Below are 19,406 nucleotides of genomic sequence, written 5' to 3'. Positions count from 1 at the left end.
GAGAACTGCGACGAGAACCGATAACAGAAGGACAAAGACGACGACCGATAACAGAAAAACGAACACCAAAACTCAAGAGGAAGGTGCCTTTAATTTATATATATTTTGCATACACACGTACGAAATATAAGTAGGAATCTGAGTTTAAATGCCTTAAAAAATTTTAGTACTATCTTTATATTATTTCTATATTACTTTTATGTTGGCTTATAAAAATGTCTACCATCTTGGATTTTTCGGCTATATTGGATTGTTTTATTTTTAAATTCTGTTTTGGTGTCTAATTTGTTTTATCCTAAACATGCTTTGTGACAAATTTCCTTTCCTTAAAATTTTTATTTGATATATCATTAATTCATGATAAAGAAATTTTGCGGCCGTTTTAGTGGTCATTAAATAGCCATTTCAATGGTCATGATCAAGTTTTTCAATTTGGTATCCACCTTCATCGGATTCAGCATACCTTAAATAGGTAAAATACACCGAGATACCACTTGTACTACAAAATGCCTCTAGCATCTTATAGAGAGCCAAATTATCAAAATCAGTCCTGTCTATTAGAATTAGACCCTTCAGTGCTGTTATGACGCTCATGTTGCGTTGCAAGAGATGTTACTGAACCGTTACGATGTCCTTATGTGCTCATATCAGAACAAAACCTGGGCTGACTGTGTTTGCTCGGAGCATGCACGAAATCCGCACCGTCGGCCGGCATTCTATGCATTGCTTACTATCAATCGGCGCTCACATCGGCGTTTTGAATTTTTCTAGGGCTCTGTGAAAACGCCGCGCCTGAGTGGCAAGGTCCTTTCTTATTCATACACGGAGAGTACGAAATTAAAGGGAAACATTCAATGACAGTAACTGTACTATATTCATGATACCTTGTGCATTCTTATAATACTAAAGTAATTTGTACCATTTACAAAAAAAGCATGCGTGATTATTTTCAAAACATGTCAAAAAAGGGCGTTTGATTTATTAATCAAATTGCAATGTTTAACATTGTTAAACTACAACAATTTTTATGAAAAAACATGACCCTTGCAAACGCAATGGTGTCTTAATCAGATAGTAAAGTCGTTAATTGGCAATACTGTTTTATCTTTTGTTAAACAGTTTTTATCGTTACATAAAAATATAAAGACATCATTATTCAAAATGTGTTATAAATGTTCTGATAGAAATCTAGTGCTATATACTTATTGAGATCACCAAACTGACTTTATTTAACTTATTTAAACTCAAAGCATGTTGAATAAAGTCAGTTTGGACTTACTTTGTGCAACACTTGGAAGACAATACTACAAGTTTTTTTCTATTTCAATTTAAATCTTAAAACGGACTAACTGGTTGTTCTGCTTCCAAGGTATTTATTGGCACTGCGTTTAAAACGAAAATAAATCATTGTTTGTTGCATTTTGTAAGTCAGGCAATATATTCTAAATACAATGTATATTCGAATAATTCATGACTTGATTGACAATATCACCGGTATTATGTTAACAATTAATTTCGTTATGTCGTGTTACAGAGTAAGTTTTGAAATGGAATATTTTGCATTTTGTTTGGTTTTAGCTTACACAACTAAACGACAGTGCCGTAGTATACTTGTATCATAGTTTGGAGACCTTTCTATTGAAAATGCGCCTGAGTTTATCGTATACCCATATGTGTACAGCGCGCAGGTATTAGTTACCCGCACTTCAGGTACCGCATTGTCTGTTGGGGATAATAAATAGAGCCTGCTTGTTTTTCTACAGGTATACTTACGTATGATGACAGGGATTGGGATAGAAAAGTCATATTCAGATGCTCGTTCATTGGTTACTTTGCTTTTTGTTGGGTTTCATATTGTGACGACAGGAACGTGTTATTATTTTTTGCTTATGATACAAAAGAGAAAGAACATAAAACATTTGGCAATCTGATTTAAACTCGGGGCTTCGCACTCTCTTACAAATCAGATAGCCTCGTGTTCCGATGCTTTTTCTATTACTCAACTGCAATTTTTAGTTTGTTCTTATTTAAGTTACTTACGAGGCTGCTTTTACTAATTAATCAAAATGCTATTGGTTATGACAGGCTTTCAGTATGGGGTAAATCAAAGGACAGCCGCATTGTGACAATTTTGATGTTATTAAGAAATATTTGTCAGTGACGTTTATATAATTTTTAACCTATTTGTTCTTTCCTTTTTTACTGAAATGAGTGTAATAGACATAACAATACGTGGTTTGTAAGGCTAAATAATGGAACAGCGGAAAGCAGAAGATCAGCAAGGGTTATATGCACAAGCAAATGAAAAGCCCGAATTAACGACTGCAGATATAGAAGGTCAGTGTATTAAAAAGAATATATATTTTTTCATTTTTTTCACGGATTAGCAATTAAAAACCTCTAACTCTTTATCACTAGTGGTTAATAACGAGCATAAAATTTGAACATTTTCATTTGTTTAAGATTCAGAAATGTGAGAAATTTTCAAATCACGCGGGCATAATTACAAGGTTGAAATAGGTAGTTGCTGGTATTTATAATGTCATGGAATTATGTGAGTTGTGTTCACCAAGTGATCATTATTACAAGGGTTAAATACAAACTTATATTTTGGTATCTAAAAGGTTCTGCAGGTTATTATACATGTAGTAACTATCGAACCATGTGGGCTATTTAATATCTGAAATTGTTAATTATGATATTTAAAAATATTATCAGATAAATGCTACAGTATTTAAACGGTTATACACCAATGATTTTGATTCATTCGAGATACATGTGCCTTATATATATATATATATCTGACTTTACCCGTGTACGGACTTTTGATTCCTTTTAACAAGGTGCACGCTTACGTGTAATATACTGTCTTAGTACAGTGTTCAAGATTTAACACACTTTTTCTTCTTTCTTAATCAAAACAATCTATAACTTTGATAATTGATTTGCTTTAATCTTTGCAAACAAGGAACTTTAAGGTTTTATCTGTATATTTTTTCCCTTATCAATCACAATATTAACTAAACGAGTATGTCCATTTCATGGGTCTCCTTTAAATCTATACTTTCAATTTTATTTACTTCTATATTTGTTTTTACATATATGAAGTTTGTTGTTGTAGAAATGAAGACATGGTTTAAGTTTTTCGATAAGAACAATGATAAACAATTAGATAAGGAAGAATTAAAGATGGTATTCCATGCGTTGTGTTGGACAGTCAACGAGGAGGAGGTAGACAGATTATTCAAACTTGCGGACACTGATCGTAAGCCAGATAAAGTTTCGTCAACATTTCGTTTACCTCTTTTGACCTTTAAACTGCATTTTTGTAATGATTTGCCCTACAAACACTTCATTTGAAGTCTAAGGGATTTCGATACCGAAATTCAAATATAGAGTAAACAAAGACATAGAGCCTGGTCAGACTGCATGCCCTATATATTTCTATCATTCCCAATTCCTAACGGCTCGGGTGTATAAAATCTTGCCAGGTAATATATCCACATATATCACTCCAAAACCAAAATAACATATACTATGTCTGCCTAGGTATAGAGTTCAATTCAGGTTGAACATCACTAAATATTATTATTTCACGTTTCCGTATGATTCAAGTTTCAAGCAACTTCACAGACCGCTTCTCTAAAAATGACACGCATGTTGATGGGAAGGAGTGATATCGTCCATGGCCGAGTGGTTCAGGTTATTGACTTCAAACCACTTTTCCCTACACCGCTGTATGTTTGAATCCGGCAAGGGACTTTTGAATTCCTGAACGTCGGTGGTTCTACTCTAGATGACCCTCCATACCTAAAATAGTGCATAAAGGGGCATCCGAGGTCTTCTTTCCTACACCAGTAAAGCTAGAAAGTCGCCATATGACATTTACTGACGTAAAACCCAATCAGAAAGTAAAATAATAATAGTATTATTGTTGTTGTTTGTTGTTGTTGTTGTTGTTGTTATATGGTGTTTCTCCTCCAGAGAACGGATACATTGATTATGAGGAGTATATAGCGTTCTTAAAACTTTACAAAAAGGACCCAGAACTGGAGAAACTGGAGCTTCGAGAGGCATTCAGGTACGTTCATTAAGCCATCAAGAGTTTTACTAGAGACTGTATAGATAGATCCGTACTCCGGACCTTTTATTTGAATAAAAAAAACAATCGACACAAACAATGACACGTGTTCTTTTGCTAACAAGTAGATGTTGGTGAAAATCTTATTGCAGTCCACTAATCTGACAATTCGAACTAAACATACTAGGGTCATGTAGGGATCTATACATTGCATATAATTCATGCAACGTACTTCACTTCAGTTTGTAATATGTTTCTGGTCTTTCGGCATCATTGATTCCAGCACTTTTATTTAAGTGTTGAAAATTGAGTAGCGCTAAGGGGGCGTCAGGGATGTTGCACTTTTTCATTATCCCTCATGTACAGGCTCAATCAAACCAAGTCTGCAATTTTCATGCAATATTGTTGTAATTAATGCTCTCGAGGGATCACCCTTTCTCCAGATCGTTATATCAGCAAGTGAAGGTGGGTGTAACTATCAAGGTTTGAGATCACATCCCAGATTGTGTCCCTTTAAACAATCTTAAGATGGATTAAATTTGATAGAGCAGTGTACTGCGAATGAATGGATGTACTAAAAAATCCTTTAAACTTTAACCGTTCTGTAAACTAAAATCAGCTCATTTTGCAGGCATTTCGACAAAGACAGAAGCGGTTTCATTGACCACAAAGAACTAAGGCGATTTCTAATGTCAAAGGGTCACGCTTACAGCGACAGGGAAAGAAAAGAAGTTGACAGAATTTTAAAAATGGCCGACTCAAATGGCGACGGGAAAATAGACATTGAAGGTTTGATGTTACTATTGTGTGTCATAGCTTAAGAGCCGCAAAATATCACTTTTTATGTTATTTGCATTTTGGTGAAATACCATACCTATCACAGTTCTTTTGCATTAAGTGACAAGTTCCAGCATGCACGTGTGACGTGTGATACCAGCGAGAGGCTGAGGATTATTTTTCGTAAACTTGTAGAATAGTGTCCAATGTACATGTACATGTAATTACAAATGGTATTGTCAAACAATGTGATTTTAATTCAGTAACGTTGGCCGGGACGACTTGCAATAGAAAAGAAAATGAATGTATCAAGTCATTTAATTCTTTTCAATTTAATATTCTCGATCTTGGTCTGAAGTGATCGTATTGGTAATATTTGTTTCTGCAAAGCAGACTAAATGTTAAATTAGTACGCAAAAAAAAGCACTGACATGAAGAGAAATAAAAATTCTTATTTCAGCTAATCATATGTACGCCAGCCTTATCAGTCGCAGTTAATGTGATGGCATAATGGCATAGTCTTGAACAATATCTTAAACCTAAGGGATAGAAACCTTTAATATTTTTTACAAAAACTTTTGATTTTTTTTCCAGAATTTATTACGGTGATGCTGGAAAAGCCGGACGCATCATTGTATTCAGGAGCAAAATTTTAGAGACTTGTTGCTGATGAACCATACTGACATTTATAGTAAATAAACACGTCATTGCTTACACCAGAATAGTATCTGTCTTTTATCACGTGACTTTTATCACGTGACCAGTTATATTTTCAAATAATATACATAATTGTGATTGTGACAGAGGCAAAACTTTAAAGAGACTCTTACAAGTTTGATTTTAATGGCTTCTGAAGTCAGTAAAGTTCTTGCCCGCATTTAACTTTAAACACATTTTGCATGTGTGTATACTTCGTTAAAGTTTGTGTACACTAAGCTTCACAAAGCAGGGTTTTGCCTCCATTTTGTTTTAAAGGCGCATGCCAGGGTTACGCATAACTTACTTTAACTATTTCTATTATCGTATGCTAAGATCATACAAAGTTTAAATAAATTCTCTTATGTAAATTTCAGTCAGATGTAACTTGAGCATACGCCTGTAAACGTAGTACATATTGCGTTTCATTTGGGATGCGTGGACCTTTCGCTTCCGTTTGTTTTTCAACGCATACTTCTTTACAATACAATTATATTTATCCATATCTAAGTATACAAAAGATTTGTTCTTAAAGGCCCATTATGCCTCAGAAAATACAATTATTATTTCTCAAATACTTTTTATTTTTCGTATCTTGTAACAGTTTCAAAAAAAAAGAGTATTCTCACTCACTTGCCATATAGATGAACTATCTGGGCACCATTTGTTTTGTTATATAATCATAGTGAATCAGTATTTTATATGGTCAAATACTAGATTGTTTACATTTTGATACCTTAACGATCACTGCATGTTCAGTGCTTCATTCTCCAGGTGTTAAACATCTAAAATACCCTTAACGAATTATTAAAACATTATTAAACACATGTTTGACATTTCTAAATGATCTTATGACTATGGATTTCTGAGGCATAGTTTAACAAAAAAAAATGCCAGTCACCTTGCTGTAGGAACTTGTATTACAACATATCATAGTAAACACGTTACATCAAACAAAAATCAAAAGGTTTTTGTTTCATTTGATATGTTAGCTGAATATTCTATTTGATAGTTCATCAGAAATGCTTTAAGATCAATGTTTGATAGTGTTGTTGTTGTTATTGTTGTTGTTGCTTTGTTGTTGTTGTTGTTGTTGTTCTTACTGCTCGAACGTTTTCACTTTTCCGTGTACAAATTATAGTACAAATTAAAACACTGACATTTTAAATTATATCATTAATTTCAAACAAAATTCTACTATTTTGTTATACTGTATACGTATGAAATAAATTACATAATGCAATTTTGTATAATACGGCATCCAGAAATGGTAATAAAATCGCTCGATTTAGTATTTTTATATTTTTATCAACTATGAACAAATAAAACATAATGTACTTCAAGCGCATTGTAATTTTTTTTTTTTGGGGGGGGGGGTGGGGGGAGGGGGGGAATGGACAGTTTTTGGCCCGAAAACAAGTATATTTTCTCCTTATGTTTGAACGGTTAAGAAAAAGGGTACAATATAATAAGTTGTTTTCGAAATTTTAGAAATTTTATTTGAAACACAGAAAACGAAGATGAAATATGTTGGATTACTCGATAAGAATTTATAATATGTAATTAATTAAGGTAGTCTTACTGTAATGCTTTCCCGCTAAAAAATCTAATTCCAATAGCGTAATAAATCGGTCATTTCCGAAACGTTATTTTTCACAATTTTCGTTATTCAATAGTTTTAACCGTTTATAACCGGAATTAAGAACTTTGAGATAAAGGCTGAGTGATTGTAAATTATCTAATTACGTTCCGGAAATAACTGTAATGGTACGATATTGGCCGATGTTTTTGGCGGGAAAGCATTACAGTAAGATTGCCTTAAGTGATATGTTTGCGAGCGAAGCGGACATAAAACTTTGAAAAGAAAATGTCAATTTTAATCAAGTAATAAAAGGAAAATTATTTCTAGCACGCGTAAGAAGATGTCACAGAGTTAAAATGTTTTTACAGAGGGAAGTGAAAAAATAGTTTGATTGTTAAGTTGTCTGCCTCTCAACCAAAGGATCATGGGTTCGAGCCATACTTGGGTTAATACGATCATGGTTCTTCATATTACACCAATACTGGCTGGTCCCAGGAAGAGGACTCGAAAGTGATTAATATAAGTTGCAAGAACTTGTTCTCAATCGAGCTGAAATAAATATGTTTAAACTAAACTAAACTTAAAATGTTTATTTCAAATCTAAACGGAAATTGTTAATTTTCACGGCTCATTTGCCAGAGATCTTTTTAAAGTTTGGAGGTGTCGAAAATAACCCAGATTAGGCAAAGATGATTTAAAACTCAATCAATATCTTTAAAACAATAATACATATATTTTATTTAAAATATTGATCGAAGATAATGATACCCCAATTGCAACAAAATAGCATTGAATAAACTCCATTCATACAAAATGTTTGTTACAAATGTGTATTTATTTAATGTACATTAAAGGCCCATGTAGATATTTTTCTCTATTTGTAAAGAAACATTTTTCTTTGACCAATATTTTATCGTTACTTTGCTAATAATATTCAATGATTTAACTAATGTATTCTTTGTAATTTTTACAAGGCAGTGACAAGGACCTACCTTTAAAAATTTAGACTATAGAAAGTTGAATGTAAATCATTAAATATGGCCACTTCATAGCATTATGCGACCAAAGCTACAATATATTCATTAAAGCTCCCTTTTAAAAATGCATTTTTACAATACTTTTTTTTTAAATCACTTTTAATCTAATTTCCTATTTACACAGTAACCTTCCGTGATATAATACCTTGAAAAATGGTAAGCCAATAAGCTTCGCGCTCCCCCCCCACCCCCGCCTGCACCCACATCCACACACCCTACCCCCCCCCCCCCCAACGCGTAATCGATAGACCCAAATTGAGTAATAGAAGTCTAAGTCTTAGCCAGCAATATATCGGTTCATGTATAATATTGCATATCTTTGACAGTTAGCTAAGAGAATATCAACAACATAAATGTTAAAGCAGAATGGAGCTTTAAAGTAAAACGATTGATGACCTTTTTAGCAAGGCTTCAATGTCATAATGAAATAACATATTTATAACATCTTAATACAGGTGAATCTTTAAAATGTTTGATTTTAGGTTCTTAAAGTCGTTGATTTAAAAACTTGATTAACCTATTTCGAAAAATAAAAGTAAATTCGACTTAATTACATTAAATGTCTTTGGAAAACATCGATTCGAAAGGAAAATTTCATAAATAACAGATAATGTATGATTTGACAAACATGTGATAGAAAAATATTTCAAGATTAAAAAAAGATTTTAAAAGTTGAAAATGAGCGATGTGACATCGTCGTCGTCGGTTAGAGAAGAGAAAGCCATTAGAAGATTGGAAAGTGCCGTATCTACGGTAAGTGATTGTTCTCTAAAGTGCACTATCGCTGATTTGTATCATAGTTTGGGGACCTTTCTGTTGAAAAATGTGACAGAGTTAAATCGTATACATATACATGCACAGTGCGTTAACTGGAGTGCAGTTAGTTACCATTCCCATTGATTGGTTCATTTTGTCCGGGGTTTACATATTGTGACGACAGTGAAAGGGATAACGATGGAAATATCATATTCAGATGCTCGTTCATTGGTTACTTTTTGTGGGGTTTCATATTGTGGTATCAGGGAACGTGTTTTTATGTTTGACTATGATACAAAAGAGAAATAACATCAAAACAATCGGCAATCTGATTAATACTCGGGGGCTACACTCCCTCGTACAAATCAGATAGCCACCTGTTCCGATGCTCTTTCTATTACATAACACAGCTTGGGGTGCAAATATTCACTAATGCATACTACATGTAGCAATATAAAAATTAGAGTTCTAAATTTGCAAAGGGGGGAGTAACAAGTTAATGCGCCCACTTCTCAAAATTAAATGCTGAAAAAAAAATCTAAAAGATAAATCATTACAAAAAACTATCATGTCCAATCAATGACGATATGCACTTTAGTTTAAGCACATCTCACAATTTTTGAGTAGTATTTTGAGGTTTCCTTTGCTGCTTCAATTTTTCGGCGGCTGAACTGTGCTCTGGTAAATTCGATGATGCTTACTGCCGTGATCCGGAGTGAAAACTACCAATACCACCTACTTCAATTATATATGGAAAAAGAAGAAAAACTTAAACAATCGAAAGAAATCTCTTTTTTAACTTTTACCTTTTTACAAATGGTTAAATATAATTTCAAAACACCCGATTCAGCGGAAATTGTACGCTGTTTTTTTTCCTACATGAATTAATTTATTTGGTTTTCCTCGGGTACCCTGGTATGCGTGAAGGTTTTCTTTATCAGCACAGCTAGAATTTTTTGCAGATTGAAGTTTGATTGTGTCGGAATTGTTTATAATACACTCGAAATAAAAATGATTTATCCTCATTTGGTCGGATAAAAGATTTATTGTTTAAAAACTTCCTCCTTTTTTATTGACAGCAAAGGAATTTTTCCTTTCCTGTGGTTTTGAAATACACATATACGCGATATATTGTAAACAAAGTTGTAAACAAAGTTGTACTTTGTAGGAATCAAACATATCAAACTGAAATGAATGACATCTATGTAACAAAATGCATGTCCCCCCCCCCCAAAAAAAAGGGGGGGGACTGTAGGTTTGTTGAGGCACGACCTGGTCTTGAGGCTAATGTAGTCGTGACTTCGTGTAAAATCAGCGCTGGTAAGTCAAAAATAAGGGCATCCAATTTACTTAAAATATTTCAATTACCCTTGAGTAGTTGAAATTCTTTACAAGACATGTTCAGCTTCCATTTTTAATGTATTCCTTTGAGTTTATTTTTGTTTATTTATCTTTTTTTTTTGACATGACGTGACTGGCAATAATTTTACATTAAGCTACAGTCTCACTTACATCCCGGCAGAGCCCCGGTAGACGTCCGGGGTGATCCGGGAACGACCGGGGTACGACCGGGAACAACCGGGTGGAATAAAATATTTAATATCACCGGGGTTGTCCGGGATGATCCGGGAAGGTATAGCTTTGCCGGCATCATCCTTAGCTCTGCCGGGGACCGACCGGGGTGATACCGGGAAAGCACCGTAGCTCTGCCGGCATAAACCGGGGATGATCCGGGGTATGATATAGCCGGTAGAGCTACGGTAGAGCTACGGTAGAGCCCCAATTTATGCTGGCAGAGCCCCGGTAACTACAGGCAGAGCCCCGGAGGATAAAGGTAGAGCTACGGTTGATCCCGGTAGAGCCCCGGTAGAGCCCCGGCAAAGCCCGGATCATTTCAAAAAAATAAGGACAATTTGTGATGATTGAACTTGTTTGTATTAAAAGCCTTCCAATTTCCTTTCTATCCAGTATGGCATAAGGATTTTTCAGAAAATCATCATGAATTACTATTCTGGAACAATAGATATTATATTAAATAAAAATTATGTATCAAAGTTATCATTTTCGGGCGTTTTCAATTCACCGGGGTTCTACCGGGGCTCTGCCTGGATCGTCCTGGGCTCTGCCGGGGCTCTGTCTGGATCGACCGGGGCTCTGTCTGGGTCAACCGGGGCTCTTCCGGCGTCATCCGGGAACGACCGGGGAAGCACCGGCATGAACCGTAGCTTCACCTGGGCTCTGCCTGGATGATCCAGAGCGCATCCTGGGTGGTTAGTAGGGAACTACCGTAGTGCTGCCGGGGTAAGTGTGACCGCAACAATAATTTCATCCTGGATCGTCCCGGATCATCCCGGTAACTTACCGGGATGGTCCTGGGCTCTGCCGGGAGTAAGTGAGACCGAGGCTTTATATAGACCTACAGTTTTTGCAGAATTTATTTTCGTTCGATTGTGTAGGAAGCTATTGGCTTACAAAGACAATATCAAATCCGTTCCTGGAATCAACCAGAACTAAGCAATGGGAAACAACAGCTTGTCCTTAACGGGGTTTGAATCTTTAGATTACTCGGCCATGCCGCCAATTAAATAAGGGTTTTATATCAGATGTATGTACAGAGCTGGGCCAGTCTACAAATATATTTAGTCTTAGCAAACCCTGTACAGTATTCTAGTCAATGATGGTGTCTGTATCCTGAAATACCTTAAAGTAACAATGGTTTGTTCCAATTTCAAAACGAGGAAAATCCATAATACAAAAATGGCAGAAGATATGTTACAATAAATATCCCCACTACAGATTTGCTATGTTTAAAACGTTTAAAACAAATTTATATATATGCAGAATTTAAAATAGCCGTTAACAAATTGTAGTTGAAAACATTTGAAATTTTAATTCTTATCATAAATGAACTGACAATGTCTTATTTAGTTCTGACCATACTGCCATCACTTTTTTAATCAAAATATTACCGAATTTGTTAGGCACAGTACAGTCTAAAATTTTGCTGCTCTCCGGATCGTTCTTGGTCTCAAAGTCACGATAATGATGCAAAAGCGCTACATCAACTGGCAACGGAAAATTGTTTAATCTTGGAATAGTATGAATCATAACAGTGTGTACACGAGAAGTTCGTGCAAAATATTTTGACCTTGATCCAGGTGAAAATATCTTTTGCTCGTGTTGTAATTTCTGCATTGTAATAAGTTGGTATTTTTTTACTAAAGTGCTGTTAGAAATTTCAACATTTGCATTGTCCCATTCTACTTTGAAAAACGTATTCTGGACAATGTATACTGCTTCATTTTGGTTCACATTACTTAACATTTCCAACCACGTGGTGTCATTTCGAGAACGTGGAATGATAAATTCATCAAAATCAATGTTAATAACAAATTCTGATACATATTTATTTCTATACAAGCAGTCATTCAAAGCTGCGACCTGTCCGAAGTAATGTATACTTATTGGTTTTCGTACTTCCGTTTCCGTTTCGCTTTCCGGAAGGTTCCATTGAATAACAGTTAAAAACCCTTTATTTGAATAATACTCTAGAACTTTATGAACATTTATATCATTGGTGTAGTTATAAACAACGAACCTATCGGCTCCAAGAATTATGTTAAATTCGATCCATTCTATAAATCTATAAATATTAGGATGTCCATAAATCGGTGGTAAACACACGGTGAAATTTCGGCTGACTGCTTCCGGTTTAGTCACGTGCTGAATAAACAGAATGTTTCTAGGCGCGGTACAATTTTTATCCACCATCGAAACATACGAGGGAGTAGAGTTTGATCGGGGGTTCAATAAACATTCAAATAATATCGCTGAATACCTGCAAAAAAAGACAAATTATTAAGTTTTAATTCAAATCAATTTAGTTGGTTATAAGCACTTGTCGCATACCTGGCCCTTAGAGAACACCATACATAATCCAAAAGTGTTTTCAATGTAACAGCCGCTGATAACTCTAATTGATGTGTTTTTGACGTAGAAAGTACCCAGTCATGTGATGTGATAATAACAAAGACTTTATTTAACGAGAAACTCATTTGAACAACATATCGATCTTCAATGAGACCCTCACAAGGAACAGTATAAATTTAACATATTCAAACTATTCAAATACATAAATGTTAAGATACATGAGATTATCAATTTGTATACATCGATGTGTGAATATATCTCAAGTATAAGGTTTTAAAATGGTTCACAGATGTAGCAGACTTGACATAACCATGAAGGCCGTTCCCCGAATACAAGATCCAGAATAAACATAGACTTACGAAATTGTTCAGCATTTGGTCTAAGTTGAATATCAGATGATGAACGTGAAATGCGAGAATGAACATTTGACGATAAAATGAAATAATTCAATAAATAGGAAAACGCCTGATTATACATTATTTTAAACATAATAGCGTTTTGAAAAACAACCCTCTGTGAATAGGTCATCCAGTGGAGTTCAGAAAATGGTAAGCAGATGGAGTGTCATAATCTTTGTCTAGAATTAGTCTTGCAGCTTTCTTTTAGAACTAAATGAGTTTATCTTTTCGAAAAGACGTACAGTTATCGTACATTATGCAACAATAGTCAAGATGTGGTAAAATATATGCATTGTAAAACATTTTACATACAGGTATAGATATGAATAATTTTAATACATAAAATATAGCTCACTTATTTGTTGAACCAGTTAAAATCAATAGATATTACAAGAAAAGCATTGATGCAAAGCATCAAAGGGCGTCCAAGCAAGAAATGCAGCAAGTGAAGATGAACTAGTACACATATGATGACAAGATATTCTTATAAACTACCAGAAATGTATATCACTTATGAATGAGCGGACGAAAGACATTGTTCATTATGAACTTTGATTGGCATGCTAGAGATTAGAATATTACTTGTGATTTCTTTATGATCGTGGTTATTAATAGCAACGGATATACATGTATGCAATCATTTATAATCCATATGTGTAACGCATGATCAACACGTACCACACCTTTGTAATTGTCCCTTATTATGTTATCGCTATTAGCGGAGACCCCCTCTTAAGGTATTTGTTCACACTTTAAGTTAGTAAAAATATGACACTGGTTATATTACCATGTTGATCATGTTGAGCATAATTGTTTATTATACAATAATTGTAATATCTATTAATTTTGATTAAAAAAAATACAATTTCATGAATATTGTTTTCTTTTCGTTTTTGTGTTCTATGTGCTATACTGAGTTTTTACTAGACTTTTTTTCATTAAAATTGTAAAATAAATTTTAAGAATTCAATTGTCATATTGACCGACGATTATAAGTCAAAGCTTAACTGGAAAAAGTCAGTAAATTATGGTTTCCGTGTACATATTTATTGTTTTTATCTCATATAGATAAAATGAAACATGCTATTGTTGTTGTTTTTTCTAATTGTAACGATATCAAACATCTACTCCAAAACCGGGAGAGACCGGACAATAAACGTGTGGTACTATTCGCCGGTCACTAGTAAATCCCGGTCAAAATAGACCGGAAGAGACCGGTAATTACCGATAGGAGTGATAAATAGATATATCTATAAATAGATTTTTGGAATATTTAGGTCATCAACTGATCATTCTAGGATACATGTACAACAGTACTACAAAATGATAAATAAAAAACCCCGAAGAGAGCGATTTATTGACGGAAAAGGCTATTTAATTTGAAAATGTTTGCATTGCGAAATTCTCCAGTTCGCTATTCATTGTAACATATCGCGACATTTCATTCTTAATTAATAATCAAGCACCCTCATACCGATCGGAATGATCGGATTTTATTATGGCCGACTAAAAAATCGAGAAGTTGCTGTCGCCCTTTCACAAAATCTGATTTCATTCCATAAGGGCGCCGCGCTTCGGCGCGGACGCCAATAAAGTCATGTGGGTCAGGTGGTCTCAGTGCAAGGTTTCTAAAGTTATCGGCCCACATTATTGCTCCCATACTTAGCACATATTTAATTCTAAACAAAATATTTCCTAAATCGTTCAAAAATGCCAAAGTCATTTATATACATAAAAATGGCTCTCAAAGTGATAAAAGAAATTATAGGTCAATTTCCATAATTTCCTTCATATCACTTATTCTTGAACGTCATGTCAGTTCACATTTTTAAAGCAATACCTTGAAGAAAATAAACCTCTATACCTCTATACCAATGTCAGTCCGGATTCAGGTCAAATCATTCATGTCAAACTGCACTGATTAGAATTATTGATGATTGGATTACAGCTATTGACAAAAATGAGATAGTTGGTTCAATTTTCCTTGATCTCTCTAAAGCTTTTGACTTTGCGGATCACCCTATTATTACTGAAAAGCCTAGACCATCAGTTGCTTGGTTTTCCTCCTATTTAGATTACAGAACCCACCAAACTTACATATCTGGTTTATATTTTAAGTCAAGTTCAGTAACTACTAGAGTTCCTCAGGGCTCAGTGCTAGGCCCTTTACTGTTTTTAATCTACATCAAAGCTATATCTAAATCTAAATCTAAAGCCTTCGTCTATGAAAAAAAAACAGAAACTGATATCTTTGCAAATGACACCACTCTTTTGACTTCTGATGTATCTATAACAGAGTAGTTGAATCTCTTACTCAAGATCTTTTAAATGCCAACAAATGGTGTGATTTGAATCGCATGTATATCAATGTTAACAAAACTAAGGTCATGTCTATTTCCTCAAAACATGCAAAATTATATTAATGAAAGTAAACCTTGTATTTCGTATACAACAAGCAAATTGTTTGTAGCTCTGGAGAAAAATTATTGGGTATTACAATTAATAGCACATTGTCTTTTCAAAGCCATATTGATAATGTCCTTAATTCTCATTGTTACATTTATCAATCGTATAAAAAATATTCATATCTATACCTGTACGTAAAATATTTTACAATATATTTTACCACATCTTGACTATTGTTGCATAATTTACGGTAACTGTACGTCTTTTCTAGAAGATATACTCATTAAGTTACAAAAAAGAGCTGCAAGACTAATTCTAGACAAAGAGTATGACACTCCATCTGCTAAACTATTTTCTGAACACCGCTGGGTGACCTTTTTACAGAAGATTGTTTTTCAAAAAGCTTTTATGGTTTTTAAGATAATGAATAATTCTTTTTATTGAATTATTTCATTTTATCGTCAGATGTTCATACTCGCATTTTGCGTTCAACATTTGATTTTGAACTTTACACTCCTAGACCAAACACTGAACAATTTCTTAAGTCTTTTGTTTAATTTGGAACAGCCTTCCTGATTATATCAAGACTGCTACATCTGTGAACCATTTTAAAACCTTACACATTGTACTTGAAATATTATCACACATCGATGTATGTAAATTGATATCATGTATGTATTAACATTTATGTATTTTAATAGTTTGAAGATGTTAAATTTATATTGTTCCTTGTTGAGGGCCTCGTGGAAGATTGTTTTAATGTTCAAATGTGTTCTCTCGTTAAATAAAGTCTTTATTATTATTATTATTATTATTATTATTTTCATCATCATCATCATCATCATCATCATCATCATCATCATCATCATCATCATTATTATAATAATTATTATTATTATTATTATCATTATTATTATTATTATTATTATTATTATTATTACTCAACCGAGTTTGTTGCATTAATAAGTGTGTACCTTTCCCCTGGGCCCCCAAGTATGAAAATAAAACTGTACTCGAATGTTCTCAAAAACCATTCAAGGGTTTTCAAAATTTTGATTTACCGTGGATACCTGATATAATTACGGATTCTCTGCGCCTTTTCTGATTAAAATCGATTGAGTAACAGCAAAGTTGTCAATAAAAAACGTACCTTAATCGATGAAAAAACGGCGTGTACCGTTGTGATATGGCCAAAGTGTTACTTGGCAATTGACCATTCGGCTTTACTCTTGCGAATATTTACTTTACACAGTCCATTTATAACAGGTTACTCGAATCATTATACTAGAACAGACTGTTGTTACTTTGTCAATTTCACATCCGAATTAATGCCTCAAAATGACTAGAAAGGACATTTGAATAATTCATACTTACTCTTGACCGTGACCTTCCGGAAGCCTGTTTTCTTTGGCAACTGTTTCATACGACAACTTATATTGGTCCCTTTCTCTTTTGCTTTTTAACCAAAACTGGCAAAAATATGACCCAGCTTGTAAATTTTTCATTCCAATAATAACAATTTTCCTGCTTTCATGAATGAAATATGCGGAAAAAATAAATGCCGTCGAATCATTATCAACTGCTTGCCAATTGCCTGTTTTCTCATCCACCGTTGGCATGGTCATCTCAGCGCATGGATCAGGCTTTGCAGTGTTTTCCTTTGCAACAACACCCGTGACATCACTTTCTTTAACCTTTTCACTATAACTACCAGTAAGCATTCTTTTATTCACCACATTACGCTTCTCTACAATCTTTATGTTGAAAAAGAGGAACATCAAGGCTGATATCCCAGTAACAACTGTCAGTAAAACGCTTGTCTTTTTCCATAGTTTTTGCATTATGTTTCTCGAGGCACTTTAATATTTACTTGTTTGTGCGGAAAATTCATGCAATTGGTTCTCGAAACTTTAAGTACTTGTTTGAGCCTATTAACTTGTCAGTTTATGCCTCGCAATCTCAGCTGAACTATTTCCTCTTCTTTTACTTTTTTTATAATTTTATCCGTTTTCCTTATTGCTTTTACACTTTTTTTGTTATTCATGAAAACTGATAAATTTCCTCATCTTTTACCACTTCAAACGCAATTTATTATATCACTTTAAAATAATTTATTGACAAACCTAAGTTATTTCTATCCTCACGAATCTATCGCACGTCCCAAAATGTACTTATTATTATCTTTGACCTCGCAAAAATTCCCATGTTATGCTGACTGCGTAATTGTTTGTTATCATCGTGCACTTGACGATTTGCATTTCATGTTGTGCGACTTTTGTCTTTCCTGGTGCATGATAAATAATGTTTTATTTATACAGTAAAACACTTCTCCTTATCAGGTATGCTTGATGCCGTGTATAATTCTCCCATACAGGTGTGATTCAGATCAGTTCTTCAGATCGGTTGATGATGCCGTGTATGATTTTCTTCAGATTTGTTGATAATGCCGTGTATGATTTTCTTCAGATCAGTTGATGATGCCGTGTATGATTTTCTTCAGATTTGTTGATAATGCCGTGTATGATTTTCTTCAGATCAGTTGATGATGCCGTGTATGATTTTCTTCAGATCAGTTGATGATGCCGTGTATGATTTTCTTCAGATCAGTTGATGATGCCGTGTATGATTTTCTTCAGATCACTTGATGATGCCGTGTATAATTTTTCTCAGATTTGTTGATGATGCCGAGTATGATTTCCTTCAGATTTGTTGATGATGCCGTGTATGAATTTCTTCAGATCAGTTGATGATGCCGTGTATGATTTTCTTCAGATCAGTTGATGATGCCGTGTATGATTTTCTTCAGATCAGTTGATGATGCCGTGTATGATTTTCTTCAGATCAGTTGATGATGCCGTGTATAATTTTCTTCAGATCAGTTGATGATGCCGTGTATGATTTTCTTCAGATCAGTTGATGATGCCATGTATAATTTTCTTCAAATCGGTTGATGATGCCGTGTATAATTTTCTTCAGATCGGTTGATGATGCCGTGTATGATTTTCCTTCAGATTTGTTGATGATGCCGTGTATGATTTTCTTCAGATCAGTTGATGATGCCGTGTATGATTTTTTTCAGATCAGTTGATGATGCCGTGTATGATTTTCTTCAGATCAGTTGATGATGCCGTGTATGATTTCTTCAGATCAGTTGATGATGCCGTGTATGATTTTCTTCAGATCAGTTGATGATGCCGTGTATGATTTTCTTCAGATCAGTTGATGATGCCGTGTATGATTTTCTTCAGATCAGTGATGATGCCGTGTATGATTTTCTTCAGATCAGTTGATGATGCCGTGTATGATTTTCTTCAGATTTGTTGATGATGCCGTGTATAATTTTCTTCAGATCAGTTGATGATGCCGTGAATGATTTCTTTCAGATTTGTTGATAATGCCATGTATGATTTTCTTCAGATCAGTTGATGATGCCGTGTATGATTTCTTCAGATCCGTTGATGATGCCGTGTATAATTTTCTTCAGATCAGTTGATGATGCCGTGTATGATTTTCTTCAGATCAGTTGATGATGCCGTGTATGATTTTCTTCAGATCAGTTGATGATGCCGTGTATGATTTTCTTCAGATCAGTTGATGATGCCGTGTATGATTTTCTTCAGATTTGTTATGATGCCGTGTATAATTTCTTCAGATCAGTTGATGATGCCGTGATTTTCTTCAGATTTGTTGATAATGCCGTGTATGATTTCTTCAGATCAGTTGATGATGCCGTGTATGATTTC

The 19,406-nt window shown here is 34.3% G+C and overlaps 2 protein-coding genes across 2 annotated transcripts; one reads left to right on the top strand and one right to left on the bottom strand.

Annotated features, from left to right (window-relative positions):
- The first annotated feature begins 1,237 nt into the window (after positions 1–1,237).
- Positions 1,238–5,972, top strand: LOC132721971 (neo-calmodulin-like). Its single transcript, XM_060706357.1, has 6 exons — positions 1,238–1,369; positions 2,213–2,337; positions 3,122–3,265; positions 3,985–4,081; positions 4,713–4,870; positions 5,453–5,972. The coding sequence occupies exons 2-6, from the start codon at positions 2,253–2,255 to the stop codon at positions 5,512–5,514; spliced, it is 546 nt and encodes a 181-aa protein (XP_060562340.1). The 5' UTR covers positions 1,238–1,369; positions 2,213–2,252; the 3' UTR covers positions 5,515–5,972.
- A 5,401-nt stretch (positions 5,973–11,373) lies between these two features.
- LOC132721980 (uncharacterized) lies at positions 11,374–18,174 on the bottom strand. Its single transcript, XM_060706369.1, has 2 exons — positions 17,038–18,174; positions 11,374–12,767 (listed from the first exon to the last, which is right to left on the bottom strand). The coding sequence occupies exons 1-2, from the start codon at positions 17,502–17,504 to the stop codon at positions 11,828–11,830; spliced, it is 1,407 nt and encodes a 468-aa protein (XP_060562352.1). The 5' UTR covers positions 17,505–18,174; the 3' UTR covers positions 11,374–11,827.
- Positions 18,175–19,406: the final 1,232 nt, after the last annotated feature.

Source organism: Ruditapes philippinarum, unplaced genomic scaffold (assembly GCF_026571515.1).
Source record: "Ruditapes philippinarum isolate M1 unplaced genomic scaffold, ASM2657151v2 ctg1879_1_1_1_1, whole genome shotgun sequence".
NCBI classification, from domain to species: Eukaryota; Metazoa; Mollusca; class Bivalvia; order Venerida; family Veneridae; genus Ruditapes; species Ruditapes philippinarum.
The sequence above is the reverse complement of the archived record's forward strand: the minus strand, read 5'-3'. Positions and strand labels throughout refer to the sequence as shown.